Source organism: Melanerpes formicivorus, unplaced genomic scaffold (genome assembly GCF_026170545.1).
Source record: "Melanerpes formicivorus ecotype bairdi unplaced genomic scaffold, bMelFor1.0.p_v2 SCAF_27, whole genome shotgun sequence".
In the NCBI taxonomy this organism is placed as follows: domain Eukaryota; kingdom Metazoa; phylum Chordata; class Aves; order Piciformes; family Picidae; genus Melanerpes; species Melanerpes formicivorus.
Window position 1 is genome coordinate 4,324,531 of NW_027142379.1, and position 26,780 is coordinate 4,351,310.

The window sequence follows — 26,780 nt, forward strand, 5'->3', positions numbered from 1 at the left end:
ACTGATCTATGAGTCTTCCACTGAAATTTTGTTTCCACCTTAACAGTTGGATGTGAAAGCTGGAAATCTACCAAAGGTACAGACAGACGTCTAAAAGCTTTTGAAAGTAAATGCCTTGGGGAAATAGTAGGTATTAAATGGAATGAATTTATAACAAATACTTAGATTCATCAGGGAGTTGAACAAGACTTAATCTCCTAAATTATCCAGAAATGAAGATGGAAATATCTAGGATATGTGGTAAGAATGAACCCAGATCTGATGCCAGACTGTCTGCCATGGCAGGAATGCCTTCAGGCTGACTGTAGAAGATGTAAAAGGGGCTGACCAAAAGAATTCCTCCATTGAAAAGCGCTTAGAGATGGAAACATTAGGATTAACTTCACAAAGTGGGGGACAGTCAAAGAGAAAGCCAGATGGACAACAATCAGTGGAGTCTCAAATGTGTTTGGAGGAGCTCTTGCCAGTGTAGGGGAAAAAAGTGTGAGTTGGATGGCACCAAAGGTTTTGATCTAATATTTTATGTCTATCAGGGGCTATAAACACTTGCCAGACCTGTAAAATGATTTTAAGACTTTTATCAGCACCACTCCAGGCCTAATGACTAGAAGGTACATATTTTAATCCCACAGTCCAAGCTCGATCTGTCACTGGAAACTGGCAGCTGCAGTAAGCTCTGTAATTTATGTAAACTCAGCACCACCCACAAGTTTCTAAGATCAACACACAAAGTGGTTTCTGCCGGTATGAAGGAGAAAACCACCAGGTTGTCTTCCTGCATCCGGGTGGAGGAAGTCAGTGATTGTCTGCTTGCAATAATAAGAGAAGGCATGTCTGCCAGGGCCTTTTCTTCAAGCAGAGTATCTTGGCTTCTGACCCAGCCAGTGAACTGCTGTTCTTAATTAGCCTATGTCTTGACTATATTAACATCCTGGCATCTAGCTGTCTGGGATTTTATAGACAGGCATGCAGTTCCTCAGTGTTACCCACATACATCTCTGGAACTGTGTCACCTGTGCTGTTATTCTGGTGTCATCCTAGGTGACCACATCTGTCTGTTCGCAAAAAGTCTTTCAGTGACCACATTTGGCTGTTCCCAGAAAGTCTTTTTCCCTGACATGCTCACCTGGCCCCAGAATGGCCCCTTAGCTGTGTTGCAGTGTTTGAAGACTCATGTTGCCTGTCTGCTGCTAGATGCCTAGCATCAAGCAGTGCTTCACTGAGCAAGCACCACTTCACAGCTGCTGATTAGAGGCCTCTTTCCTACTGTATCTGTTTTGTTGAGTTTTATTTCCTCAATTTGTAACTAAAATTGACTGAGTTTAATTTTTGAAAGCGGGGAGAGGGCTTCATTGGTGTTCAGACATCTGGACTGCTGGGTAGTGAGTTGAAGGCCTATGTAGTGTGTCTTCTGGTTGTTCCAAAATACAAAGCATGGCTTGGATTCGGTGGCCTGGGCAGAGGTATCCTGTGCTGTTTGTTCTGCTCAGCAGGCTCCTGCCTGGCCTCCAGCTATCCCCTTGGCAGGGAGAAAGCCTCATTAGCAACACCTGCCAGCCTCAGGGAGATATCTGATAAACCTTAGCTTGTCTCAAATGGTGTTGGCAACTGCACTGTACCCAGTATGTGTTGCTTACAAAAGGGCTGTACCTCCCAAAGAGTGGGGTTTAAATCAGGATTTGGTTGTTTGACTCCCGGTCTCTGGAATATAAGCCACAAGACAGGTTTTTGAAAGGTGAGATCACCTGAGTTTGTGATTTCAAGTACAAATGAGTGGTCTTTCTTATATTGCGATTTGATTCTCTTTACAAGTTCAATGACTTTTCCTTTAGCTAAAAATTATTGTGACTACTATCTGCTTCGTTGCTTCAAATGCTCTTGCAGAGCCATGGTAGTAAAATAAGATCTTTCAAATAATGAAAACCAGAAACTTCTGTGTTGTGGGGGTTTTTAATAGCGGGTTTTTTTCTGCCAGGGTGTTGGCTGTACTGCCGGAAAGTCATTGATTTCCTTTTGAAACTGTTTCTGAATTGTTTCCTTGATGCTGCCCATCTCTTCTTTCTTTAGAAGCAGCTTGTTTCACGTACCTGGTTTATTCCATGCACATTTCTTTTATGCTGACTGTAGTTTGTTAGGCAAATCTGTAAAATTTTGCCACAGGCCAGGTAAATGCATCAAGGGTATCACAGTAGTGACTGAAGTAACCAGGTATCAATAATGCAGAAAGTGATGTGACAAAAGGTTGTATAAAATGGATCGTGCAGCTTTATGAATACATCTTCTTGTGTGCAGCACATTTTTACTGAGGTATTCATTCTTGAGAAGAGTTCAGGGCGTGTCCTGTTAATGGATCCTATGAAAACAGAACATAGGAGATCAAAAGCTGTTACAAGGAAGGTCCTGATGGAGCTGACCTGCTGTGGATTTTTGTCTTTTGAAGCTAAGTTGTCTCTGTGAAAAGAATCTCATCCCGTGCTGGTAATTTAATCGGTCAGAGCAATGATAGTGTAAAGGCATAGCTTATGTATGGAAAATACTGTATTATGTGGTAGATCTTTGTTACAGCATTTGAAATCTTCTGAGGAGAATTGTAGTATTTTGGCAGGAGCTCAAAATTCCCTTTCCTACAAGGAACAGGTTTGGTAATGTTTTTTTTTCTCCAATGTGTCATTTTGAGGTTACATGGTAACATCTGTCAGAGCTATGCTAACCTCTGTCATCTGGCTGTTATAATTGTGGTATTTTCCTTCCTTTTCCTTCTCTTTCCTCTCCTTTATGCTTTCCCTTTCTCCTCCCTCTGAAGGGAAAAAAAACAAAGCAAAACAAAGCCAAAAAACAACAAACCAACAAAACCCATCTCCTTTTATACTGAAACTTCAGGTGGAATGAAGTGGTTATAAAAGCATCTGTCAACACAGGACTAGTTTGCCAAGCTAAGTATTTGGGTTGGAAGTCATGCCTTCCCAACTGCTTGAAAACAGGAAGTATCTCTGTTAAGTGATGGATAGCTCTACTTTGCTGAGAGGAAGAAAAGGCTTTTTTTTTTCCTTTTCTGCCTTTCTTGCTTTTCTTTTTTTTTTGCCTCTGGGCTAATAAATGAGTTCTGCAGTTCTGTTCCATGTATGTAACGACTCCTAGAGAGCAGGGTGCACACGTCTCTGTGTGCATACGTGTGTGTGTGAGATTCTACAAGCTAAAAAAAATAACCACCACCAAAAAACAACCCCAAACCCAACAATCCACTTTGTACATGATCATTCCTTGTCAGAAGCCAGCCCAGGCACATCTTATCCCAGTGATTCCTGTAAAGCCCTCAAAATCTGTCAGAAACAGCCTGCAGGATTGCAACGGCTCCTGGGTGATTAATTGCCAAAAGAGTCTGGTTCCAGTTCCATTACATGTAATTGTTATCTTTTCTAAAAGGGGTTCTTTTATTAAACACCCAACAACCCCCCCTCGCCCTCCCCCCCCCCAAAAAAAAAAAAAGAAATAAAAAAAGGGAAAAGGAAAAAAAAACCAAAACCTGGAATTCCTGAGGTTTTGCACCTCTTAGACAGGAGCATGGAGGACTCTCTTATGTAAACATGCACTGAAGAGGGTGTGTTACATTGTTTATTAGCTGGTGATAGATTTTTTTTTCCCCCTCCCTTCAGTTAATTTTAAATTTACTAAAAATAATTTTATTAGAAATGGGGGAGGAAGAGGTGCGTAGCACCTAGAGAAGAGGGGGGAGTTCTAGTGCCTTCTCCACATCAAAACCTCTCTGCTACCCAGCAAGTGGCAAAGGGCTAGATTGCCCCTGCTCCTTACTAAAATTGCAGGAAAACAGCCCCAAATTGAGACATCCTCTGTCTGCCCACCGTTGTGTTAAGACTGATTGGACATGGGGAGAGAACAAGGTCTGGTGTCTGAAAACCACCTTGCAAAGGAAGCCGGTGCTGCAGCTGTGAGCTGAGACTGCCACTCAATGCAGGTGCAAGGAGGAGACACTGTAGCTGCAGCCCAACAAGCAGAGAAAGGACAGTCGAGTGCTGTTTTTTGCAGTTTGTGGCTTGAAACTCTGTGTTTGAGTGTCCCAAAAGTATGGGCAGATTGTGTAGAATCTGCTAAACTGCTTCATTTATTTCTGAGACCATCTTCACAAAGTAGAGGGTAGCAGAGCCCGATTGCCTGTTGGGTGCCTTCATGTCTTTGAATACATGCAAGAGGCTTGATCTGGAGCCAAATTTCTGTGATGCCAAAGTGGAGTATCTGGAATCTAATCAGTAGGGTTGCTTGGATTTGCACTGCTTTAACTGTGTTAAAACTGTGCTGTGTTACTGACAGGTTTAGACTTTCATAGATGGAGGCCTGGTCAAAGCTTGGCTCCCAGTGAACGCTAATTTGTGCCAACTGGCCAATTTAACTGTAGAGATATCAGGGAAGAAAGGCATGGAGATACTGGTTCTGCAGCTGCAGAGTATCTGCCTGCAGATGTTTCTGCCAGGAGAAGTGATTGAAACTTGGTTTCTTGAGATATTTTAATCCTATCTGAACAAAACCACGTAAAAAACGTGCTCTGGTATTGTCTGCATGGGCCAAGGAGCACCTTGTTCTTCACAGTTATGTTTACATGGTCTCATTGCTACAGTGAAACAAGTCTCCTCAAGTCTTTTTTCTCCACAATTCCCCTTGAATTAGCTATATTAATCAAACTCAGTGGCAGGACTGTGATCTGCAGTGGCTGGGACAATGATAATACTCTGATTTTAAAAATGGGAAAATGTAGTTGCATCCAGCTTTGTGCAGATTTGGAAGTAGAGCTCCGTTTCTTTGCAGGGTTTTTCTCCTTTTGCATCCCCGAGCAGTTTCTTTAGGTGGTGGAGAGGTGGTGACCCTGGCTGCCATCTAGTGTGGGAAGGACCACTGGAGGTGAGCTTAAGAGGAGGCAGGAGAGCAGATTAGCCTCTTCCCTGAGCTGTATAGGCAAGATAAGGCAGCTGAATAATCACTTGGCGCTACATGGTGCCCCCAAAGGCACAGGCACAGCTATCTCCAGCCTAGGGCAGGCCAAAATCCCATGGCTTGGCAGCGAGGCAAGGGCTGTGGTATAGATGCCAGACTTGAGGCAGCACTGTGGGTGCTGAGGCATACAAGCCAGCCATGTGGTGAGCACTATGGGGTGGTAATGTGGCGGTAGTGGTTAAGGACTCAGCCCACAGTGGGACCTCATCCATGTCATGTATGACAGCGGATGTCAGGGGAAGAAAATGAAATCAAAAGTGGTTCTGAATGCCTTGGCCATGTGGAGGCTCAGTATGCTTTCACATCAATTCTGGAAGGTTTTGCTTCCTTGAAGCACTTTTAGCATTGCTTATTTATAACTTAGTTATTTAAGTAATGCTCGTATCTGCTTAAAATCACCACCAAAAGGGAAATGAATGAGTTGCTGTGAAACATGAAGAAGCAGAATATGTCACTCAAGCAAGTCACACCCGTGGTTCCTCTTGAGTCAAGGCAGTTCTTCCCCTGGATTTCATTTTATAAGGAAGGATGAATTTGTTGTTTTTCTGCATACTAGAACTATAGGGTGGACTCTGTTTCACTGTGAGAGTGATCATAGTGATAGCTGAAGGTGTTAGCTCCTCTTGGTATCCAACAAAGGGAGGAATTTCAGGAGATACATTGAATTCCATGGAAAAGTCAATGAGGTGAATTGGAAATGAGTAAAAATCAGTTGTTGAAGGAAAGGAATTAACTAATGGTAGTACACCTGGAGGATAAGCAGAGTGAGCAGATGAATCCTACTGCTTAGCAGTGAAGGACAAATTGCTGCACTCTTATTTTTCAGATGGTTAACTCTCCATATCACTTCATCTTGCTTTGGACTCAGATGTTATAAACTGTTGAAGTTTGCTGTTTGTCGGCATATCGAATCACGTGTTTGCTCTCTGCCTTTAATTAGCACTCAGGCTAATGCCTGAGTAAAATGTTGCTGCTGTGCTCACTGCTGCTCGCTAGTGCATTCTTCCTGAACACCTGCTGTCAAACCTATCATGTCCTTTCTTGTCAACTTGCACAATGCTCCAGGTCTTGAGCAAGACTGATACGACAGAAGGGTTCTACAGCCTGAGTTTTAGAAATCTATGTGGAAGGCGAAGTCTTTGCACAGGGACTGATGATAGGAGACTGCAGCCTTTTGTAGGAGCGAATTTTCCAATGATACCTAATAAAGTTGTGTTTGAGAATGCAGATTTTGAAGTAGTGATTGTCCTACAGGCTAAGAAGCAAACTGCTCCACCCTGAGAGGAATTGTAAGTGTTGTGTAACGACAACAGGGAGTAATCTGCACAGATCTTGGGAGAAGTACAAGGGTGGTGACCAGCAAACAAGTCATCAAAGAGGGGAACTGGCTAGAGATGTTGGCATGTGCTGATGGTGGTGACAGACTTTGGCACAGAAGGAAGAAGGTGGGGAGAAGGAAGAGTGTGAGGAAAGGGGCTCTTGGCAAGAAAAAAGTGGTATCGCTTGACTCAGGAGCCTGTAATTACATGACTGCAGCCATGTGACACAGCAAATAAGCGTGTCACCTGGAGCAGAGGAAGCTGAGGTTGCCTGCTGAGGCAACCCATGCCAGATGGAAGGGGAATAAAAACTTTATGGAAGAATAAAACTTAGCTCTCTGCTGGGCTGTGGGTTTTAAGTCCTTAATAGTGACACTCTAAATCTGTCTTTTCCCTTCGGCACCTTCTCATTTTGGTAGTTATTCCATGGCTGCAAAAAGCCTCCGGTAGCCTGTCTAGCAAACAGGATGGATGAGTTTCCTGTACATGAAGCTTTCAAAGATCCTAAAACACCGAGTGCTTCCTGGTCTGTTGTGTTGGAAGCATGACTTGCTCTGGCACAGAATGGGAATGAACATACCGGGCACCAAGGTGAGCCTGAAAAGCATAGGAGAAGCACCTTTATGGGAGCTGATTTCACTCCTGCAAGAGCTAAAGGTGATGGCACAAGAAAACCCTTTCATAGTTTTAACAAACTCACTTCCTTAGCCTTTTACCTTAATAGTTTCCACATTTGCATCTGCCCCAGTGTGGGCAGAAACATTGAAAGGATCTCACAAACTATTTCTGCTTGCACAGACTGCAGGAGGAAGGAGTATGGCTGACTTTAAAATGCTTGAGATATGTTCAGACACTGTAGTGGTGAAAGTAAAAATATTTGCATTGCCAAATTAGATTACAAGATACAGAGCAGCTCTCGTGTTCAGGAGCCTGTGTAAGTAGGGACCACAACCAGGGCTCATAAACTGCAATTGTTAATTTAAATTGGAAGGAATTAATTGCAAAGGAAACAGATTATTCTGTTTCTATTTCCAGTCTTCTCGTTTTCATCTGCGGTCTAATCCCGGTGGCCTCCAAAGGCAGGATTAAACGTTTGGTTGCATATTTTAGGTCCTGCACGAAAAGAAATGCATTTGCTTGAAAGGAAATGTCTCAAATTTGGTATAAAAATCTCTTCCTGCTTGTGGAGATTGATTGCAGCAGGGAACATGCCGTGACATTGATTCTCCAGATGAACTTGGTTACCTGCTGACCATATTTGCTGTCTCTCACACGCCTCAATACGCTGTTTACTGGGCAGCTTACGTTTTGCTATGCAGCCTACAATTTGGTAATGAAATTCTTGCCAGTTTGTCACTTTTTACAAATTTGTTATTATTATTTGTTGTCTAATGCCAAGTTAACTTTTGCACTGTTTGTGTGTGATGTTTTGTTATAAGATCTGATTAGGAGTTATTTTGATGGGTGAGGCATGGCTGGAGAAGTACATCAGTAGGAGGAAAATTAGCAAAGCCCTAAGGTTAATCCTAGTCCATTCTTAATAGGAACCACAAATATTTACCTGGCTTTATTTATCTAAGTTTTCTTTCATGAAGTAATTATCTCCATAATTGCACACAAAATACACATTTTTGAACAAGCTATCTCCTCCAATAATATATTTTGAAGTATATTTTAATGACCAAAGAACTGGAGCATTTCTTTGTGAAAAGGGAGCAGTTTTTAATTAAGATGTGTTCTGGATATTGATGATACTGTGTACTACATTATCCCACTTTCCTAGTGCTCCCCTGAAGAATATTTATCTGTGTACCACTAGGAACTTCCAGTGCATGTTCACTTAGACCCCTTTCATAACTGTTGTGGTAACAAAACAAAAAATCACATAAACTTGCAAAAGAATTGCTTAATGGTATGAAGGATTCTGGTTTCTACCAAAACCCCAATTACTTAATTTTGTGCCCTTCCTGGCCTACATAAATTATGCAACCCTCACATCTCAACATCAGTGAATTATGTAGCTCTGCACACACATCAATTAATTTTGGCCCCATCAACTTCCCACCTTCTGTGTGCTCTTAGCCTCAAATCAGTTCTGCATCTCCCAGCCACGAGCAGTTAATTTTGTACTCCTGGCAGCTCATATCTGCCTGAACCTGCAGCCCAGCTTCAACTCTTCACCCTCCCCCACTTGCCTCTTCTCCTGCATGGCAAAGCCACTGCCTTCTCCTGCTGAATTCCTCCTCCTTCTCCAGCTCAGCAGTGAGGATCAGTCTGGGTGCCTTGACCTTCTGCCTCACCAAAGGGTCAGCACCGGATCCCAGTGCACTCCACGGGTGGCGGTGCTGGTCCAAAGGTGACCTGGGTGTTCTTATAGCTCTGCTTGCAAACTTCTAAGTGCAGATTGCAAGACTGAAGCTCTGTCTTCTGGAATGGCCTGTGAAAGTCGTGTGCTTGGAGCAACCACTGCCAAACCCCTTTTTCATGGGGAAGCCTGCATCATGCAACACCACACTGAGAAGAGAAATAGCTTCTAGGTCTGTAAGAAAAGTGGCATCGAGGAAAAAGGTGGTGCCAGCATCCATCAAACTCAGCACTGCTGGCAGCAGTAGAACTATGCATGAGCTGGGCCTTCGTGTTAGGGCTGACACTACTGTTGCAGGTGTCCACATCAAATACCACAGTAGGCTTCTCTAAGCAACTCAAAAAGAGCTCATTTTCCTCCAGAGGAAACTTCAGTGTGCAAAAACATCAGGAGGGGTATCTTGTTCCCTTATTGCTAACCTCTACGTGCAGCTCAGTTCTGAGTCCTGAAATATTTTGGCCGAAGAGGAAAAATATCACCATGAAAAGTATGTGCAGAGAACAAAAGCCTGAGAGAGCAACACAATGTCCTGCAAACGAGAATGGCCTCAATTGCCTTCAGCCCAATGAACAGCAGAGCAGCTCTGTAGCCCACCTATGGCCTCTCACTGGGGATTTGTCTTCCAGTAACACAGAATGGGTCAAGGCAGGCCCCTTCCTCACTCTCTCCTTCTGCTTTTAGTTCCTCAGGAGCATTGAGGGGAGGAGGCTGGTGCCTTGCCAAAGGGACAAAGGTGGTGACAGCAGAGTAGGGAGCAATGGGGCTGTTCCCAGGGTCACTCATTTCCCATCTGGTTGGACTGTCAGGAGGGCTGGTGGAGACCAGCTCTGAGTTCAATCTGCTTTTCTCTCGGGGTGGTGGGGGGAGGATGGAGGGAATCTGACTCTTCTCTCAAGTGAGGTTACAGAATATTTTCTCTCCTCTCTTTTTGTCTGTGTCTATTTAAGCAGCAAGCCCTGCAGAGACCGACTTGTGCTTTTTTTGTACAGTTCCCAGCACATCTGGCCGTCTTGGATAAGGTCCCTAGGCTTGATTGTAGCAAAAAGTAACGATAGCGTGTTTAAAACTTGGGCCTCCAACTATGGCTATATATAAAATGCAAAGCATTTGGGACAAACTGGAGGAAATACAATTTTTATGAACAGAGCAAAAAACATATATGCACTCTTTTACATCTGCAGTTCTGCTTTGCAGGCATGGCTGCTCCGTTGTGGTAGAAGACTGAACCACAGGACTGAAAGCCGATGCAACACAGGGGAGTGCTTGCTCCCAGCTGGCTGGCATCAAGCTTTTTTCTTGTCCCACTTGCACTACAGCCGTGGTCACTCAGCAGAGTGAAGCTAAGCTTGCTCTAGAAAACATTCTAATTAGCTAAGCATACTGATGAAACCTGCCTTGATTTGAGGCACACACCATACTCATGTGAACATTTCTTGTTTCTTCTAAATAATAGAATTAGCTATGGGCACTTCCTTAAGAGCATGCAGAACACAATTGCAGTATAATTCCTCTCCCTCCAAGCCTAGTCTTGAAACATGCAAATTTCTCTTTCAAGTGTGTTGGCAAAAAAATGGCAGTATCTTGATGCACACATGATTTAGACACTGAAGTACTGCTGGTTGAGTTACTGTCAGTGGGATGAGTTCTTTGGTGAATATATCAAGGGTTCTGTGGCAAGTAGCACAGTCTACTGAGGAAATACCTGTGTCTGGCTTGCTTCTTGTTCTCTTTTGTAGGGATCAAACATTGGCCAATGTGGGGGGACAGGGTATCAGCCTGGATGTGATGGACCTTTAGTCTTCCCCGTACAGCCTTCCTTATGTAGCTCCATGCAACACACCGTAGCACTATGCTCTTTCTGCTGAGCATTTTCATATTCTGTTTTAAAAATAACAAGACATCTCTCAACATTCAGGATACAGTTTTCCACTCTGAAGCACCACAACAGTCTTTTTAAAGCAACTCTAGGAAGGGTGTTAACTTGATCAATGCTGTGCAGGAAGGAAAGCTCTTTCCTACTATTTTTTCAGCATGACTTTCACTGACATGATCAGGCTGGGAAAAGACTTATTGGCTGACAGCCCAGGACAGCCATGCAGTATCTCTAGTCATCTGGAACTCAAACTACTCTGCCCAAGGGAGAACCATAACATAAAAACAATTTAGGTTACATGCTGAGTCTTATAAACATTGTTCAGTTTTTGAAAAATAGTTTAAATACTATTTATGTGCATTTGCTATGCACAGGTTTGGTTATTCTTTCAAATGTCAAGTCAGAAAGGCTGGGAGGGTTTTTACTTTTAGATGGTTTTCAAAACTCCTGGAGATTTTTAGAAATATGGGGAAGGGAACTTCCTTTCTTAAAAAATTAAGAGCTTAGCTTCTCCTATGTCTTGGCTATAATTAATTTATATATAGAAAATGTTTACTTTTTGGCCTGTTCAGGAAACATAGAGTCACAGAAATACTGGTTGGAGCAGCCTTCCCGAGGCCTTGAGGTCCCCCTGCCACACAACATGAAACCATCACCAGCACCAACTCAGGGCAGACTTGGCTTCATTTGGCTGGGCGGCAAACCCCTGAGGACAGAGTTTCTGCAGCCTCCCTGACGACCTGCGCAAGGCTGTGCTTCTTTTCTGGAGACTTCTTCCTCCTCTCCATTCTGAACCCTCCACACTGCTCATTGTGGCTGTTTTTCCCTCATGTTGCCTGTCGCTGCTTCCCAGAGATTGCATTGCCAACATGTCACCTCCCCAGTGTATCTCTAACTTATGTAACCCTGGGAAACTGAAGTGCAAGGGCCAATCTATGTGTGTGAAACTGCACAGTGGGAGCCTTAGCTTGTAGCTGTATTTGTCTGTTGAATTTTCAGTTGTATTGTGACACGAGAAGGAAAACCCAGAGTTTTCCTAACAGTTCCAATCTGATGCTAAAATGTATTAACCACGGTGCTTTTGCAAGTCTGTGGGGTTTTCTCTCTCTTTTTGAAGCTGAGCATCGCTGGCCTCGGTCTGTTGTTACCTTTTTTGTGTAAAAGAGTTCTCAGAGGAATCTCTTCTGTAAGCATGTGCAGCCCTAATCATTTGAGATAAAGCAACATGAATCCAGAATGTAAGCTTCACTTCAAAAATGGTTTTTCTCCACTCTCTCAATTGAAGATCTGAACTTGGGATGTGTCTATTGCCACTTGTTCTTTTGCTATGTCCTAACATTCCAGCACACCTTGCAACAAGCCTGGAATTGTTATTTTAGGAAGGTGACTATGGTTCCTTTATGATTCCTTTATTCCATGAACTGGTATTTGTCAGGCTGAGTAGCTTTACGCTCTTTGCAGTGGCTGATCCACTGTAGCATAGAGTAGCCCCTCTTGCACATAGCTTGATTGTTCTTCTGCAGCTTGCTGTTGCTGACATTGTTGGTTATTTGGCTGCATCATGGTTTTTAATTGAGTTGTGGTTTTTGCTTTCTTGACGTGATGTGCCTTGTGCTGTAACTATTCCTGTGGTGCTTTCCCTGTAGGCCTTGCTGAGGCCAGGACGAATAGACAGAATTATCTACGTGCCCTTGCCAGATGCAGCCACTCGTGGGGAGATCTTCAAGCTTCAGTTTCTCTCCATGCCAGTCAGTGAAGAAGTCTGTTTAGCAGAGCTCGTTCAGCACACTGAGAAGTACTCAGGAGCAGAGGTAAAACTTTTTGACTGATAATGGCCATGGGATCAATGCACAAAACTTTAGTATTTAAGTTGAAATCAAGTATCATCCAGTTCTTGAGCATTCCCAAAGTGGTGGTGAATTCTAAATGTTTGAGAGGTTTCTGTGAGCCTTAGTGTGATCACAAGTGGCCTCATGAAGGATACACTGCCAGGAGGAGTGGAGGGATGTGTGGGCAAATGCCCCTGGACTGCCCAGACTGGGTGTTCCCACATCCCTGGATATCTTTTGCATTTAAGATTGTGACATCAGATGGAGAGAAGAGAGACAAAGTTAAGAGACAGCATAGGGGAATTGCAAGGGAAGTCACTGGTCACTTTGAAGCTCATATTTTCCTATTCCCTTTAATCAAGACCTCACAGCAGCTCTTATTGTTCTAGCTCGTTGCTATTAGTTAGGCAGCTTCTGACAATGGACGTCAGACAATTATTTCCTGTCCTGGGTAGAAGGAGAAGCTTTTTCAGATGCTGCTGCCTGGCAGTTAGAATAAGCATTGGTACGTTAGTGGTCACCACTGCTCCCTGAATATTATTCATGTCAGTGTCTCATGAAAGGATATTTCATTCTTTCCTCATTTTGATGACTTGAAAGTAATTATATTACTTCAGAAATTCGAAGAATGTTATTAAGGTTGCCAATTTGAGCTCTTAAAAGGTATAACATACCAGAATTAAAATTTCCACCTTTCTGTAGCCAGTCCTAGTGTATGCATTTATCACACCATCTTTAATTACAGTCACCCTCCACTTTTTCCGTAGCAGAGTGGAAAATGTGATGTACTTGCCTCCGCTCCCTCATCTTTCTGTGTGCTCTTCGCAAGGGCAGGAAAATAAGATAAACATTTGTCCTGGTCCAAAAGGGATGGTGGCTGTGGACTACTGGTATGAAATCCTATAATGCTGAAGGCCCTTCTTGACTAACTGGTCATTGGATATGCTCCCGGGCAAGACTTTTGCTTATTTAACTATCACTTAGATGCTGGTGTGATGTAAAATGCTGCAACGCTTACCAGTAACCTCTGGCTGGTGAGGGCACTACTCTGAGTGCTCCAAGCCCAAGGGATGGGGTCAGACCTTGCCATACGCAGCAGCAGTGTCTGGGCTATCTTCCAGGCTCATTCCAGGAAGCTGTGTCAACGGCAGACACCGAAGTCAAACCCACAAGAGCTTTCCTTCTCCACAGCGCAGGACAAACTCTGCTCTGGGAAAGAATGAATGAAAACTGTGTAGTGAGCAAAGCTGGTTGCTGTAGCACATCATTTTGCTGCACAGTGTGAGATCTCATAATGAAAAAAACCCCAATAATATAAAGGATTGCAGGGTTTAATGTTGGTCTGGAAAACTGTCACAGCACCACTGCCCCCAGTCTTTGAAGTTGTGTCTTGAAAAGGTACCATGTTTTTACCTGGATGTGAGTGATTTCTGTTGCCCTGGGAAAATTCATCTGCCTCTGTCTGAGTTACAGTCCTCCAAAAACATAAATATAAACATGTCTTTTGTTGTGTATGGAAACTGTCTTCTTACCAGGCAACAACTGTAATGCTTGTGTTTCTGAAATTCCAAGCATATGGGGATTTCCTTTGGATCTGGATCAGCTGAGGCTCTAGCGGTGAATTCCTGTGCCTGGTTGATAATGAGACGCAAATGTCTTGGTGCTGGCTTTGTACAGAACCAAAAATAAGTTAATGGGTCAATGAGTGCAGCTACAGACCAGTTGCAGGGGGAAAAAAGGCTGCCTGTTTCTATTACAGCATTTCTAGTGAATTTGGTTCTTTTGCACCATTCAAGGAATTCTAATAACTGGGATGTAAAGAGTAGATACAAAAAAAGCCTCAGTCAGTGTTCCTTGGAAGAATATATAAAAAGTCCTGACAGTTGGCACGCACAGTGGCCAGTTTCATTAAAGCCTTTTCTTCATAGTGTCTCCAGCTTCCCAGCTTTACAAATAGTTTCCGCTGCTGAATGGCAAGTTCCCATTCCTCTGTTCTGCCCTTTGTTTAGAAAAAGAAATGGAAAATGCTTGGGGTTGTGACTAGAAGATGCTGTGTGAATAGGGAGCTGCGTGTAGTGATGCGTTGAATCATCCCGACATGAGCTGAATAAACAGCGAGTAAAGTGGGGAGTTCAGCCTGCATCTGGCTTCCAGCTTGGCCTTTTTTCAGATCAGATAGTTGTATCTCCTTGCCTGGCACCACTTATGACCAGTTAGTTCTATTCACCTGCTATATGTACGGTTCTCTTAATGAGTACCTTTAAAGAGGTATCAAAATCCCACTGTTTCATGTGAGAGAAGATAATTTATGAGGGTGAATTGCAATTTCCTTCTCTTATGTGTTAGTGAAGATTAATGTAAAAAAAAAAAGTGCATTAGAGAAGCAATTTCTATATAGTTAGCCTTTATTATGCTAATAATATAGATTAAACAAAGCCTCCTTTTTCTAGAAATATTTGAGTCTGATCTTCATTTCCACGCCCTTCTGAAGCGTAGTGCTCTGCAGCAGTGCTTGAGGCTTTTCTTCAGGGATGCTTCAGTATCTGTAAATCAGGAAAGTAAGAAATTGTTCTTGGAAGTTTCTGAATAGCAAGGTTTGGCCTCAGAGCTGATGTTGACACCAAGATCATTCATTTCTCCCTCTAAGGCAACTTTTTTAGCTGCAGCTCTGCCCTGAAGGCATCTACCACTTCCTAGGACCACCTCAGCCTCTTTTTAGCTGAGCTGGTGTGACTGAGGCAGTCACAGGGTAGGTCTGGACTGTTCTGCAGTAACCAGATGGCTCCTTGGCACTTGCATGCTGGTCAGCAAGTTTCACCGGTGTGGAGGACCACTCTGAGCTGCTCTTGTCTCTGCCTTCAGCCTATTTTCCCTAGGAAATTTCTGCTGAAGACCATGCCCAAGCACCTAACACCTGGCATAGTTCAACAGGAGCCTGTGCTCTGCTTGCTGGCACCTCCAGATGCTGTAGTGTTAGCAGGGAGCACTGGTATGCATGGAGGAGAAATCTCTAGCCTATGAAAGTAATGGAAGTGGTTAAAACAAGCACTCTGCTGCACTGAAACCTTTATAAGGTTTGCTGTAATTTTCCTGCATTTTACTTTGGGCAAAATTGCAGGAAATCCAACTTTTTAGGAATTGCTAACTTTTTTAAATGGTTTTATATAGTTGAGATATCTTGATTTGGAGATTGTTCAGTTTGATTGTAACTTTTGCCAAGAGCATTTTCATTTTATTCCTTCATGCTGAGAGGTTTCATCTGTTTGAATTCTTGCTATGCTTTCTCTAAAATATAATTAGTTAAAGATCCAGAAGTATTTAAAAGCAGTGTTTTAAAATGCAAGCAGTGTGAGCTTTTTGGCTCTCATTTGTTTGCTTTCATGATGCTGGTACAGCCAGCTTGCTGGAGGAAAGATGGACTTTCTGCACACTCAGGCACTCAGCTTTTCTGATTTGGGGTTCAGATGAGGTTTTCATTAATTATTGGCTGCTCTCTGCTGTAACAGAAAACCACTAGAGTAAGGGACCTTCTTCAATTATCTGAGCCCCAGTCAGATGATGGTTTTGCTGGAGTTTAGAAGGCAGTAGCAGACAGGGAGGTTTTGGGCAGAAACTGAAATCAAGTGTTGAGTTGGTTTGAGTTTAAAGTTGGTTAGAAGTAATGAAAACTTAAATATTCTGGACGTGATGACAATATTCTTAAGACAAGTGTGCTTATAAAAGTAAGCTAATGAGACTCAGTGCTTTCAAACTGGTGGAAAGCAGGTCATGGTGAAAGCAGAGGCTGGCATTGTTTCTATAGTATTATCAGTTTCCATGCTTACAGGACATAGTAGTAAAGTGGGAATCTGGGAACCTGTAAATCTTTCACTGGTTCTTAGTCAAAGCAGACTAGTTAATGTAAAAAATATCTTTCTCACTTTGCAATAACTCTCAATGGGAATGCAGTGGATGGTGAGGTAAAAAAGCAAGCCAATGAATTTTGCTCTGGCTGAAATGAGAGCGTTTGATGCCAAAAAGTATCTTTGTGGCAGCACACTGAGACTAATCAGCTAAAGCCTTTGACTCCTAAAATATGTATTCCAAAACATACATGTTTCTGTTTGCCAGATATTGACACATTTAGACTACAAACTTTAATAAAAAAATCACCCTGAACAATCAAAACCTCCCCAAACTCCTTTCTTATAGAGGAGGGTACCAACTGCAAAAGAAGTCAGCATGCTTTCCATTGCAGGTGTTCAGAAGGGCAAAGAATCTTTTAAGAGGTCGGGAGAAGTTTACTCTGTAGTAGAGAGTATCAACAGTAAAGGTGACAAAGGTCTTAGATACATGGGGAAGAAAGGACATTCAACAAATCAGGATGCATTATCTTCTTTACATCTAACTTTATATGAAAGAAAAGATCTTCCAAACCTAAGAGAAAAGCTTTCTGCTTGACATTTTAAGGGTAATGGATCCAATCCTGTATGGTATCTTAAAGGGAGACAGGGGCTTTTGAAAGGGAAGGTATCCAAAAAAAAGAAAGAAAGGAAAGGAAAATAGTGGCAATCATAAAAGGCTTTGTGTTGGAAGGGACCTTGAAAGATCATCTAGTCCAATCCCTCTGCAAGTGAGCAGGGAGGTGTAGATCAGGTTGCTCAGAGTCCCATCGAATCTGACCTGGAATGTTTCCAGGGATGGGGCATCTAGCAGTTCTGTGGGCAACCTGGGCCCCAATGTTTCACCACTCTCACTGTCAGACTTTCATCCTTATAGCTAGTCTGAATCTCTCCTTTTTAGTGCAGGTTCCTTTTATGCTTAGATGGAGTGTGTTCGATTCCCATTGAATTCAGAGTTGTGAAGGTGCTCAACACATCATGCTTTGGGACTGGGCCCTCAGATTTTGGCCTTCTAAAATACCACCAAAAATGTGTATGCATCATCTGAAATGTATGACTTGAATTTGGTAGTTAAAGCATCTGTGGTTCAAATGACTCTGGCCATCCAACAGGATGGTCTTCCCTTCTGAGAGTATTCTGCTTAGCTCCAGACCAGGATATGGTATTAGAGGGAAATGCAGTTTTCAAAGTGAGGAATGCCACGAGCTTGAAACCCATCGAGATTAAGGCCTCAGATGAACCTCTGAAGTTTCTCTTGGAAGGATGCACGGGATCTGTTAATTTATATCACTCATTGAAATGTGAACATTTTTGTGTGGGTGGGTGAGGAAAAGAAGCTCAGCCTTCACCCAATATGGGTAATGCGGGATCACCACCTTCCTACACACGTTTATCAGCACCAAGGATGTGTTTGGCACAGGTGGCTGGAAGGTGAGGAAATACCTGGCATTCAGAATGTTTTCCACATGTCAGTGTTTGGGATAAAGGAGATGAATCACCGGAAAGGAAATAACTAACTACACAGGACTTCCCATGGGATTTTGCTTACTGCTGGTCTCACAAGTACCTCGTACGTGCAGAATGTGCTTGGGCAGATTGGGAAGGAGGGCAGTGGCCGTGTCTGGGTAGTTGCTCATTGGCATGGTGGTGCCAAACCACCGTGAGTTTGTGGCGTTACAGCACCTCTCCCCGCTCGCCTTTTTAGTCGCTTTGGAAAGCTCTGGTTCCCCTGGTGCGTTTTTCAGACGCGGGGTGAGGGGTTTGTGGCCTCAAGTGGGATGATTTTCATCACGTCTTTTCTCAGCTGAGATCCAATAAAGTATTGTCTGCATTCACAGCACAGTTGGTATTTGTCATGTTTATGCAAAATGTTAAGGTTTGGTGTACAGGAGAGTGTTTGCACTGAAATTTATGCCTGGCTAGCTCATCTGGGAAAGAACATTTTATCCTTCAGGGAGATAATGATTTGCTAATAGTTTAATCAAGCAGTGGAGATTTAATGCATCTTGCTGAAGGGACATTAGCGTTTCTGAAAAGGTCAGACCCATTAACAGCTCAGGAGGATACAGTCAAATCCTCTTCCCAAGTAACTCAAACAGCAGTGATCCTCAGAGCAACTTGGGGAAAACACCAGAGGGAATTTGGATGAGCCCCTAAGTGAGCACCAAACAGTGTTGAGGTATAAAATTTTGTTGGCTTCTCAAACCTGTGAGTTTCTTCCTTCATACCTCCCAAACAGCATTTTGATTCCTTAAATGCTGAAGCAAGGTGCAGGAACCTTGCAGTTCATTTCAGTATGGTTTCTTTCTTTCTACCTGTGTCTCCCTTAACTACTGTAATGGTGTCATCCACCCAGGTTCTGTAAATGGCCACTTGTGTTTACTTTTGTCCTCCTCATCCCTTGGATGGTTATTTCTGTTGGAGAAGGAACCTGCAACAGGACCATCACTTGTGTCAGGGTAAGCACTTAGCTGCTGATAGAGCTGCTCACTTCCCATGAGCTTTTATAAACCAGCTACAGTTCCCCAAAGCAGCCAATGCCATGAGAGATTCCTGCATTTACTGGCAGCACTGACCATGCTGTTTGCTCCCTCCCCTGCCCTTGCCTTCCCTTTTCCATGTTACCTTATGCTCTGCTCTAGTGAGGCCACATCTGGAGTGCTGTGTCCAGTTCTGATCTCCCCAGTTCAAGAGAGACAGGGAACTACTGGACTAGCAGAGGCTACAAAGACACTGAGGGAACTGGAGGATCTCTGTGAGGAAGAAAGGCTAAGACACCTGGGGCTGTTCAGCCTGGAGAACAGCCTGAGAGGGTATCTTCTTAATGTTGAGCAACATTTAAATGTTGGAGGGCAAGAGGATGGATGGGGCTGAGCTCTTTTCAGTAGTGTCCAGTGATAGGGCAGGGGGCAACAGGCACAAAATGGAACCCAAGAAGTTCCACCTAAACGTAAAGAAAAATGTTCAGGGTGCCAGAGCACTGGAGCAGGCTGTCCAGAGAGGTTGTGGAGTCCTCCAGGGAAATTCCAAACCCACCTAGGTTTGATCCTGGGCAACCTGCTCTGGGTGACTGTTGGGCAACCTGCTCTGGGTGACTGTGCTTTAGCATGGGGAGGCAGACGTGGTGAACCCCAGAGGTCTCTTCCACCCTCCACCATGCTGGGATTCTGTGATACCTTGCTTGCACCAGAGTTACCAGGAGCTCCCCTTTCTTGAGGGAAGTGTTTCCAGCTCGGCAGGGGACTGTTGAGCTGTCACCAAACCGCAGGCTTATAAAAAAGTGGGACCTAGACTGATACTCTCTGAGCCAGCTTCACTTGCCCTCAGCGCTTGCCTGTGGCTTTGCTGCTTTATTGTCCTGGGTTGGGCTGTAATTCCCAGCAATGGAAAAACATGTTGCTCTTTAAAAGCAGATGGGAATTCATTCCTGAAGGAAAAAAATATGTCTCTTTAGGCTACTGCCATTGTTTTCTTTTTAGTTTTATTTTTTGCCTGTGAGTTATTTCTAGCAACTTTTAATCTAATTCATTCTTCCTTTCTTATTATTCTTTTATTTTTTTAATTTCTTTTTTAATTCTTAATCAGCAGGGATTATTTTTTAATGTCTTAAAGCACACACTTTCAACATACCAGTGATCCAAAAAAACCAGGGGCATACAATGTTCAGAGTAAAAATTGCTTTTGCATTGATCCGGAAGGAACTGAAACGGTTGGTTTATTTCTGCCTTTTGAAGGATTTTTATGTATCACAACTGCTCATATCAGGTCAGAGCGGTAGAGTTTGCTTTTATGTTAAAAAAGATGAAAAGAAGAAAAGAAATTAAGCACTTTTTCCTCACACTGGTCTGTTTTTCTAATTTAAACCTGTAGTGCTGGCACTTGATCTTGTAAGTTATGATGTGTCACAGAGTATGTGGTTAGAAGTGAGCTTGATGATTGGAGTTGGACTCAACAGTGCTCCCAAAGTGCAAGACAAGGCATGGAAATTAGAGAAAGTCACTAAAAAATCATTGCTGTTCACAGAGAATCAGTTCTTGAGCCTTTACTCCTATGCATCAGCTTCAGCACCAGATCCTCTATGTATACATGCTGCCATAAAAACTGTATATGTCTTAGTTAGCAAAAGATAGATCCAGTTTATTGTTTCATTTTTTTCATGAGGCTGCTGATTTATATGCCCCTTTTTTCATAAACAGGGGGAAAAGTAAATATTCTTGCATAGCCATTGCTGTTCTCATGCCCTGAAGATTAGCCAGTGTCTGACTGTCTTAAGTGGCTGTGACAGCTACTTTTAATAGTGTACAATGTCTGACTATCAAACCTCAGTGTTCAATTTATCTTTCTCTACATGTGTATACATTTTCCTCTTGGATATGCTGGGGTTTTAAGAGGACTTTCCCATGGAGGTAGCACTGAAGCACAGTCTGGGGCATCAGCCTGGCTAGGAGAGCTACAGAGTTCTCGCCACTTCTGCGGTCACATTTCTTTTACGTCCCTAACAGGATCAGTCCTCCAAAACCACAAGTAGTACTTGGACAGTGATACCAAGAGTAGTTCTGACTACTATCTTCATTGGCAGTGGGAATATTTAAATGTAGCACCTGAAGGCTAACTCAGATAGGATGTTTATACCAGATGAAACCATAGAGAGGAACATCCTGTGCTGACCTACTTGTGTTTCTGGGGCTGTGCCAGTTAAATTGCTGTCAAGGTGGAGGAAATGTTAATGAATGGCAGAGGAATAATAGAAGCCAGGTATAAAGGTTTATTAATCTCCCTGAATATTGTTGCTGCGAGTAAAGAATGTGTCTTTTAATGACAACATAACTGTTTACTCTTCACTGAACTGCAGAGATTGGAGAGGTGTGTGTGTGTCTGAATTAAAATATTTGAACGTGTGTTGGTATCCTTGTGTACATATAACATAGGATGTTTGACTTTGGCAGGCATCAGCAGAGTAGTTGGTTTTGGTGCAAAAATTTGGAACCTAATAATGAATAATAAAATAATATCTTAATATGTGTGCCATTAGACTGTGGCTATCCAGTATCCAGTTCTGGACCCCTTTGTTCAAGGAGGAACTCAGGGAACTGCTTGGAAGAGTCCAGCACAGAGCCACATAGATGATTAAGGGAGTAGAGCATTTGCCTTCTGAGGAATAGCTGAAGGAGGTGAATCTCTTCAGCCTGGACAAGAGGAGTCTTGAGAGATCACCTCATTGATGTTTATAAAGATGTTAAGGGCAGTGTCAGAAGGACAAAGCTAGGTTCTTCTTAGTGATATCCGGGGCAATGGGTGCAAGCTGGAGCAGAGGAGATTCCATATGAACAGAAGGAAAAACGTTTTCACTGTGAGGGGAACAGAGCCCTGGAGTAGGCTGCCCAGAGAGGTTGTGGAATCTCCTTCTCTGGAGACGTTCAAAACCCACCTGGATGCATTCCTGTGTGTCCTACTCTAGGCGACCCTGCTCTGGTAGCAGGGCTGAACTGGATGATCTTTTGAGGTCCCTAACATTCTGTGATTCTGTGTGATACTGAATTTTAAACTTAAAAGTTGTCATTTGTATAGAATATGCACAAACTATTTTGCTTTCCATTGCTTTTTCTTGTAACAGAAATGCTGTTGCATTTGTGTCAAGTAAATGTTAAGTTTGTTTTGGGAGGGATGATCATTGCTGATGAAGTATTTGGAGTCTTTCTTTCTTAACATCTTAATTAGAATATGGTTTAATACTTCCCATCTCTAAAAATGTGCAGGATCCACAAGCTTGCACACTTCTTGTCATCCCATTAAGTTATTTGAGTTTGAAAAGACCCTTTGTTGTATTCCTTTCCAAGAGGTTTTGATATGTGTAACTTTATTTTTCTAAGCGAAATTTGTATGGGGGAAAGAAAATAGTTGAAATGTCTGCTTTTGTTTTGCTTGCCTTTCCACAAATTTTAGCAGTAACATTCTTGGAGTTGGAAGCTTTTAGGTGAGATCAAGCTGCTCAGCAGCAATTCTGAAACAATTTGAAAAGTTGTTAGGAATTTAAATAGTCAGTGATGCCGAACGTGGGAACAGGGAAGCTTCAAGTACTTGCAGCCAAGCCTACGTTGTCTGACAGGGTGGTTTTCATTCTTGCTCATGTAACTTCTGTTTTCACAGTGTGCCTGAGTACTGGCTGTTTGTGAGCAGGAGAGCAGCAGTCCCATTGAAGAGGGCACTTTACTGAGAGCTTCCTTTCTGTTCCATATTAGAATCCTAAAAAAGCTTGTTTATTGGCAGAAAACTTTGGTCTTCACATTCAAACCCTTGCCTGGAGAAGAAGTTGTCAAACAGCATTTCTTTGCACTACTGAGAAGCTGGTGGGTGCATGCACTACTGTAGCTCAGATTTTTGTCTATCAAAAATTGGAAGTTGTTATTTCCAAGTTATCTTTTATGGTTTCCCTTAAATACATATGGAAATGCATAAAGCTTTTAGAGATTGCCTTCGGCAAAAGGATTAGATGGTTATTGGCAGATGGAAACAGCACAGTGCAGATGGAAACTGAAGCAAATGATTAGCTGCGTTAGAGGCAATTCCATGGACCCTTTTGCTTTTTAATTAAACTTTTCCAAGCTATTGCCTACTTCTCAGATTAAGCTTTTTGTTTCCTGTCTTTGAGTGATGGAGACATCAAGGATCGTTGGGTAGAAAAAACCCCGCCTTTTTTAGGTCATAGCCTCTGTAATTTGTCCATGGCGTTGCGTGTATAGAAGTGAGCCATTGGATCTGGGTTGACCATTTGCAGTGGAAGAAAACAGAGCAAAACCCAAGATGACTGCAATTGCTAATTGGCCTTGACATCTCCATTGTCAGGGGAGGAGAACCAAGAGTGTTTTGCCCAGTTTAGAAGAGCTGCTTTGGATTTTGTTTCTTTGATGGTTTACTTTCTACTTAGGGAAATAAGTGGTATGATTCAGAATAATTGACATCTAACAGATTGGCTTTGTAGGATTTGATACTTCAAACAAAGTACATTTGTGATAAAATGGAACTATTACTATTGTACTTAACACTGATCAGTGAAACACACCATTGGTGGGAAAGGAGGTGGAGAACAGCAATCTGGTTTGTCTTGTATATTTTGGTCTTATTGTGCTTTTGACTGGGATAGACCAACTTTGTCTTTTTCCTGAACTGCTCCCAGTGAGCTCCCTTTTCATGAGACAATGATGGAGAGGGCGTGGGGAGAAGAATGTACCCAGTCCACATTAGGCTCTGTGGCTATATGTGGCAGGACATTTCCAAGTGTTTGTGAATCCATCTTTCAAACTCTCTTCAGCCTTGCAAGGCATGTTTTTAATTGTTCAACCAAGAATGAAGGACCAAAGAAGCCAAGTGGCCGAGTTGTTGGGGGCTTTCCTTATGACAGGCAATGATAGAAGCTTGGATGTTCAGCACTGCCACACCACCAGAAGCAAGCAGAGGAAAAAAAAAGAAACAATCCAAAGCTCCACTTGCATTTCTGCTTAGCTCTGCAAGTTAGAGTTGTGGCTGCATACTTGCAAGAGAAGTGTTTTGGGGAGCTCCCTTGCCCAGAAGGTTGTAGGGATGCAGGCTCATTGCAAACTCTTGTAATCAGACTTTTTACCAGCTTATGGGATCTTGCCATTTCTGTGGTCATTTTTATGTACTTATGTGTTACATAAATCAGCGGAGGAACAAACCACACTCCTTTGTTAAAGAAACAAAATTTGCAAGCAAGAAAACGTGCTTGGTGATTTAGTGTAAACAGGAGGGAACAAAACCTTGCTTGATTTTTGACTTTCCTAGCTTAAGGCCTGAGGAGTATCAAATAAGAGCTTTTAATATTCAAACTGTAAGCACTCATCATAATAAGATGTCAGCTCTCTTCTGAAGTGGAATATAATCAAAATCTTAAAAGCTGAAAGCTTCATCTCTAACATTCCTTGCTACTAAACTTTCAAAAGTATTTGTGAGCTCTGTGAACTCAAGGAAGGCAAAGCTGTGATTTGGGGGGATTTTAAGAGTATCTCTCATGTCATTATATGTATTTTATATATATATATATATATATACACACAATATATGTGTGTGTGTATCCCTTTCTTATTTATTATATGCCTCAAGCATTTACAGAAAACAAAGTCTATAAAATTATCTATCCAGAAAGTAATCTGTTCTTTCTTTTCCTCTTCTTTTACACTTTTTGCACTCATGAGCTACAAAGACCAAAAAGTATTTTGATGCTCACTGGATTCTTTATTTGAAAAAAAAAAAATCATCTATATTTTGCCTTCATTAACCCTTGTTTATTAATAAGAGCAGGAGAAAGAATAAAAAAACCCAGCATTAAATTAATTTGTCTTCTGTCAGTGCTTGGAAGTTGGAGGAAGAAAGTGAACTTGAGAATTTCGACAGTCTCTTACCCTAGGCTAATTGTTTACCATTAAAAAGAGCTTGCATGCAGGAGGGAGTGTTATGTTTTGGACTTACTTCCTTGTAACTCATAAATCTTGGCTGTATAAATGTTCAGTCATTAATTAAGGCTTTCAAATTAATCTGTTTCCTGACTGGACTTGGCTGGTTTTGCATAGAGCAAGGCTGTTGCCCAACTTCCCAGTTTAGGAGTGCTCTCAGATGTGTGATATGGAAGCACAATGTTTGTTGTGGAGAGCGAATGAAGAGCACGTATGGAGAGAGGGGAAGGCATTTTGTCACTGACATGTGCAGGAAACAGGGTGATGGTATCAAGATGGTTTTACGTACTCTAATTGCTTCCTTTTCTTCAAACAATGGCCAAAAATGGCTATTTTATATTGATCAACATCAGCCCCAAGCAAACTATTTTTCTTTTCTTTCATTATTCTAGCATAGTTGTTCTGTCTTTGCATGTCAGCCAGTTTACTCAGGATGATATAGAAATGCAGCCAGAGAGTCTCTTTTGTGATGAAAAAAGATTTCCACTTGGTAGAGACTTTAATAAAAATAGTTGGTAATGTTAGCACTCAGGTAGTTATCACTGCATTCATTTGATCTGCTCATATAGTAGCATGGTGTTCATCTGGAGTTTGTCTCCTGCTTGTGTTAGTCTTTCTTTACAGATGCATGTGTGTGTATGTATATACATACATATGTATGTATGTGTGTAGATACATATATATATATGCCTCCTTTCTTACTTACAAAGCCATATAGGAGCTTTCATTATATATTTAATTATTCCTCTAATATTTAGGATCTTCAGAAATAAATATTCGGGTGATGATGTTTACCATAAACATTGTACTATAAATGTCCTTTTTGTCTTTAGCACTTAATTATACACAAGTCTGTTGCAGTGTTGAAAGTGAGTCTACTTCTACTCTGCAGTGAACATCCCCTAACTCATGCAATGAATTTGCTGTTAAAGGTAGCAAAAGCTATAAATGGAGTATCCAGACTGAAGGAGTTGGGGCTGTTCAGTCTGCAGAAGAGAAGGCTCCGAGGTGACCTAATTGTGGCCTTCCAGTATCTGAAGGGGGCCTACAGGAAGGCTGGGGAAGGACTTCTCAGGATCTCAGGTAGTGATAGGACTAGGGGGAATGGAATGAAGCTGGAGGTGGGGAGATTCAGGCTAGATGTGAGGAGGAGGTTCTTCACCATGAGAGCGGTGAAACCCTGGAATGGGTTGTCCAGGGAGGTGGTCGAGGCCCCGTCCCTGGGGGTGTTTAAGAGCAGGCTGGATGAGGCTCTGGCCAGCCTGATCTAGTGTGGGGTGCCCCTGGCCAGGGCACGGGGGGTTGGAACTAGATGATCCTTGTGGTCCCTTCCAACCCTGACTGATACTATGATACTATGAAATGGTATTTTAAAACTAGGTAACTTGGTAGTCCTGGAGATGTACTACATTTTGGAGCTACATCAAACCAAAAATGTTTTGATTATCTGGGTTCCAGTTGACTGGATGTGTATTGCTGCAGTCAGTGTCCTTGCATTTCTGCATGTGAAATGGATTTCATAACTAATTTGCAAGGTTTGTATTCAAAGTTGTCTCATTTGTACATGAAACCTGAAGATGAACAAAAAAGATCTCTTGGCAGCTCTTTACAGACTTGGTGGTCAATCTATGAAAGCATGTTACTATCATCAAGGTGCAGAGGCACAACACAGTGCTAATTGATGTACCTTTTACCATGAAACAAAAAAAAGAAACCCCACAATGTGTGCTCACAAATCAGTGATCTACCATAAGCATATTTGTCCCTACTTTCAGGTATGTGTTGCACCAAGGAAGATATTTGTTTCTTAATGACTAATTTCCAAGTTTCAAAGTCTGAGTTTGAAATCTGAATTTAACTCTTCTGCAGAATTTCATCACCTTTAGCACTTCAACCAAAGCCAAACTGTTAATACCTTCTCATTTCTAGCCCAAAGTTTAGAGTGTTACCCTACAGCATTTCAAAGTCATGTGCATCAAAAATTCCCTGAAACAAACGGAATGATTTAACACACTTAAAGTCAAATACATGTTTGAGCTTG

General features: G+C 42.4%; 1 protein-coding gene across 2 annotated transcripts in view; it reads left to right on the forward strand.

Annotated features, from left to right (window-relative positions):
• AFG2A (AFG2 AAA ATPase homolog A) overlaps window positions 1-26,780 on the forward strand; it is a 189,615-nt gene that overhangs the window by 137,438 nt on the left and 25,397 nt on the right. Inside the window, exon 15 of one of the 2 annotated variants that reach the window (XM_068153982.1) lies at window positions 12,208-12,372. The exons of the other annotated variant lie outside the window; for it this stretch is intronic. Within the exon in view, the coding sequence (XP_068010083.1) occupies window positions 12,208-12,372 (165 nt within the window). The remainder of the gene's footprint in view (window positions 1-12,207; window positions 12,373-26,780) is intronic. 2 annotated transcript variants of the gene reach the window in all.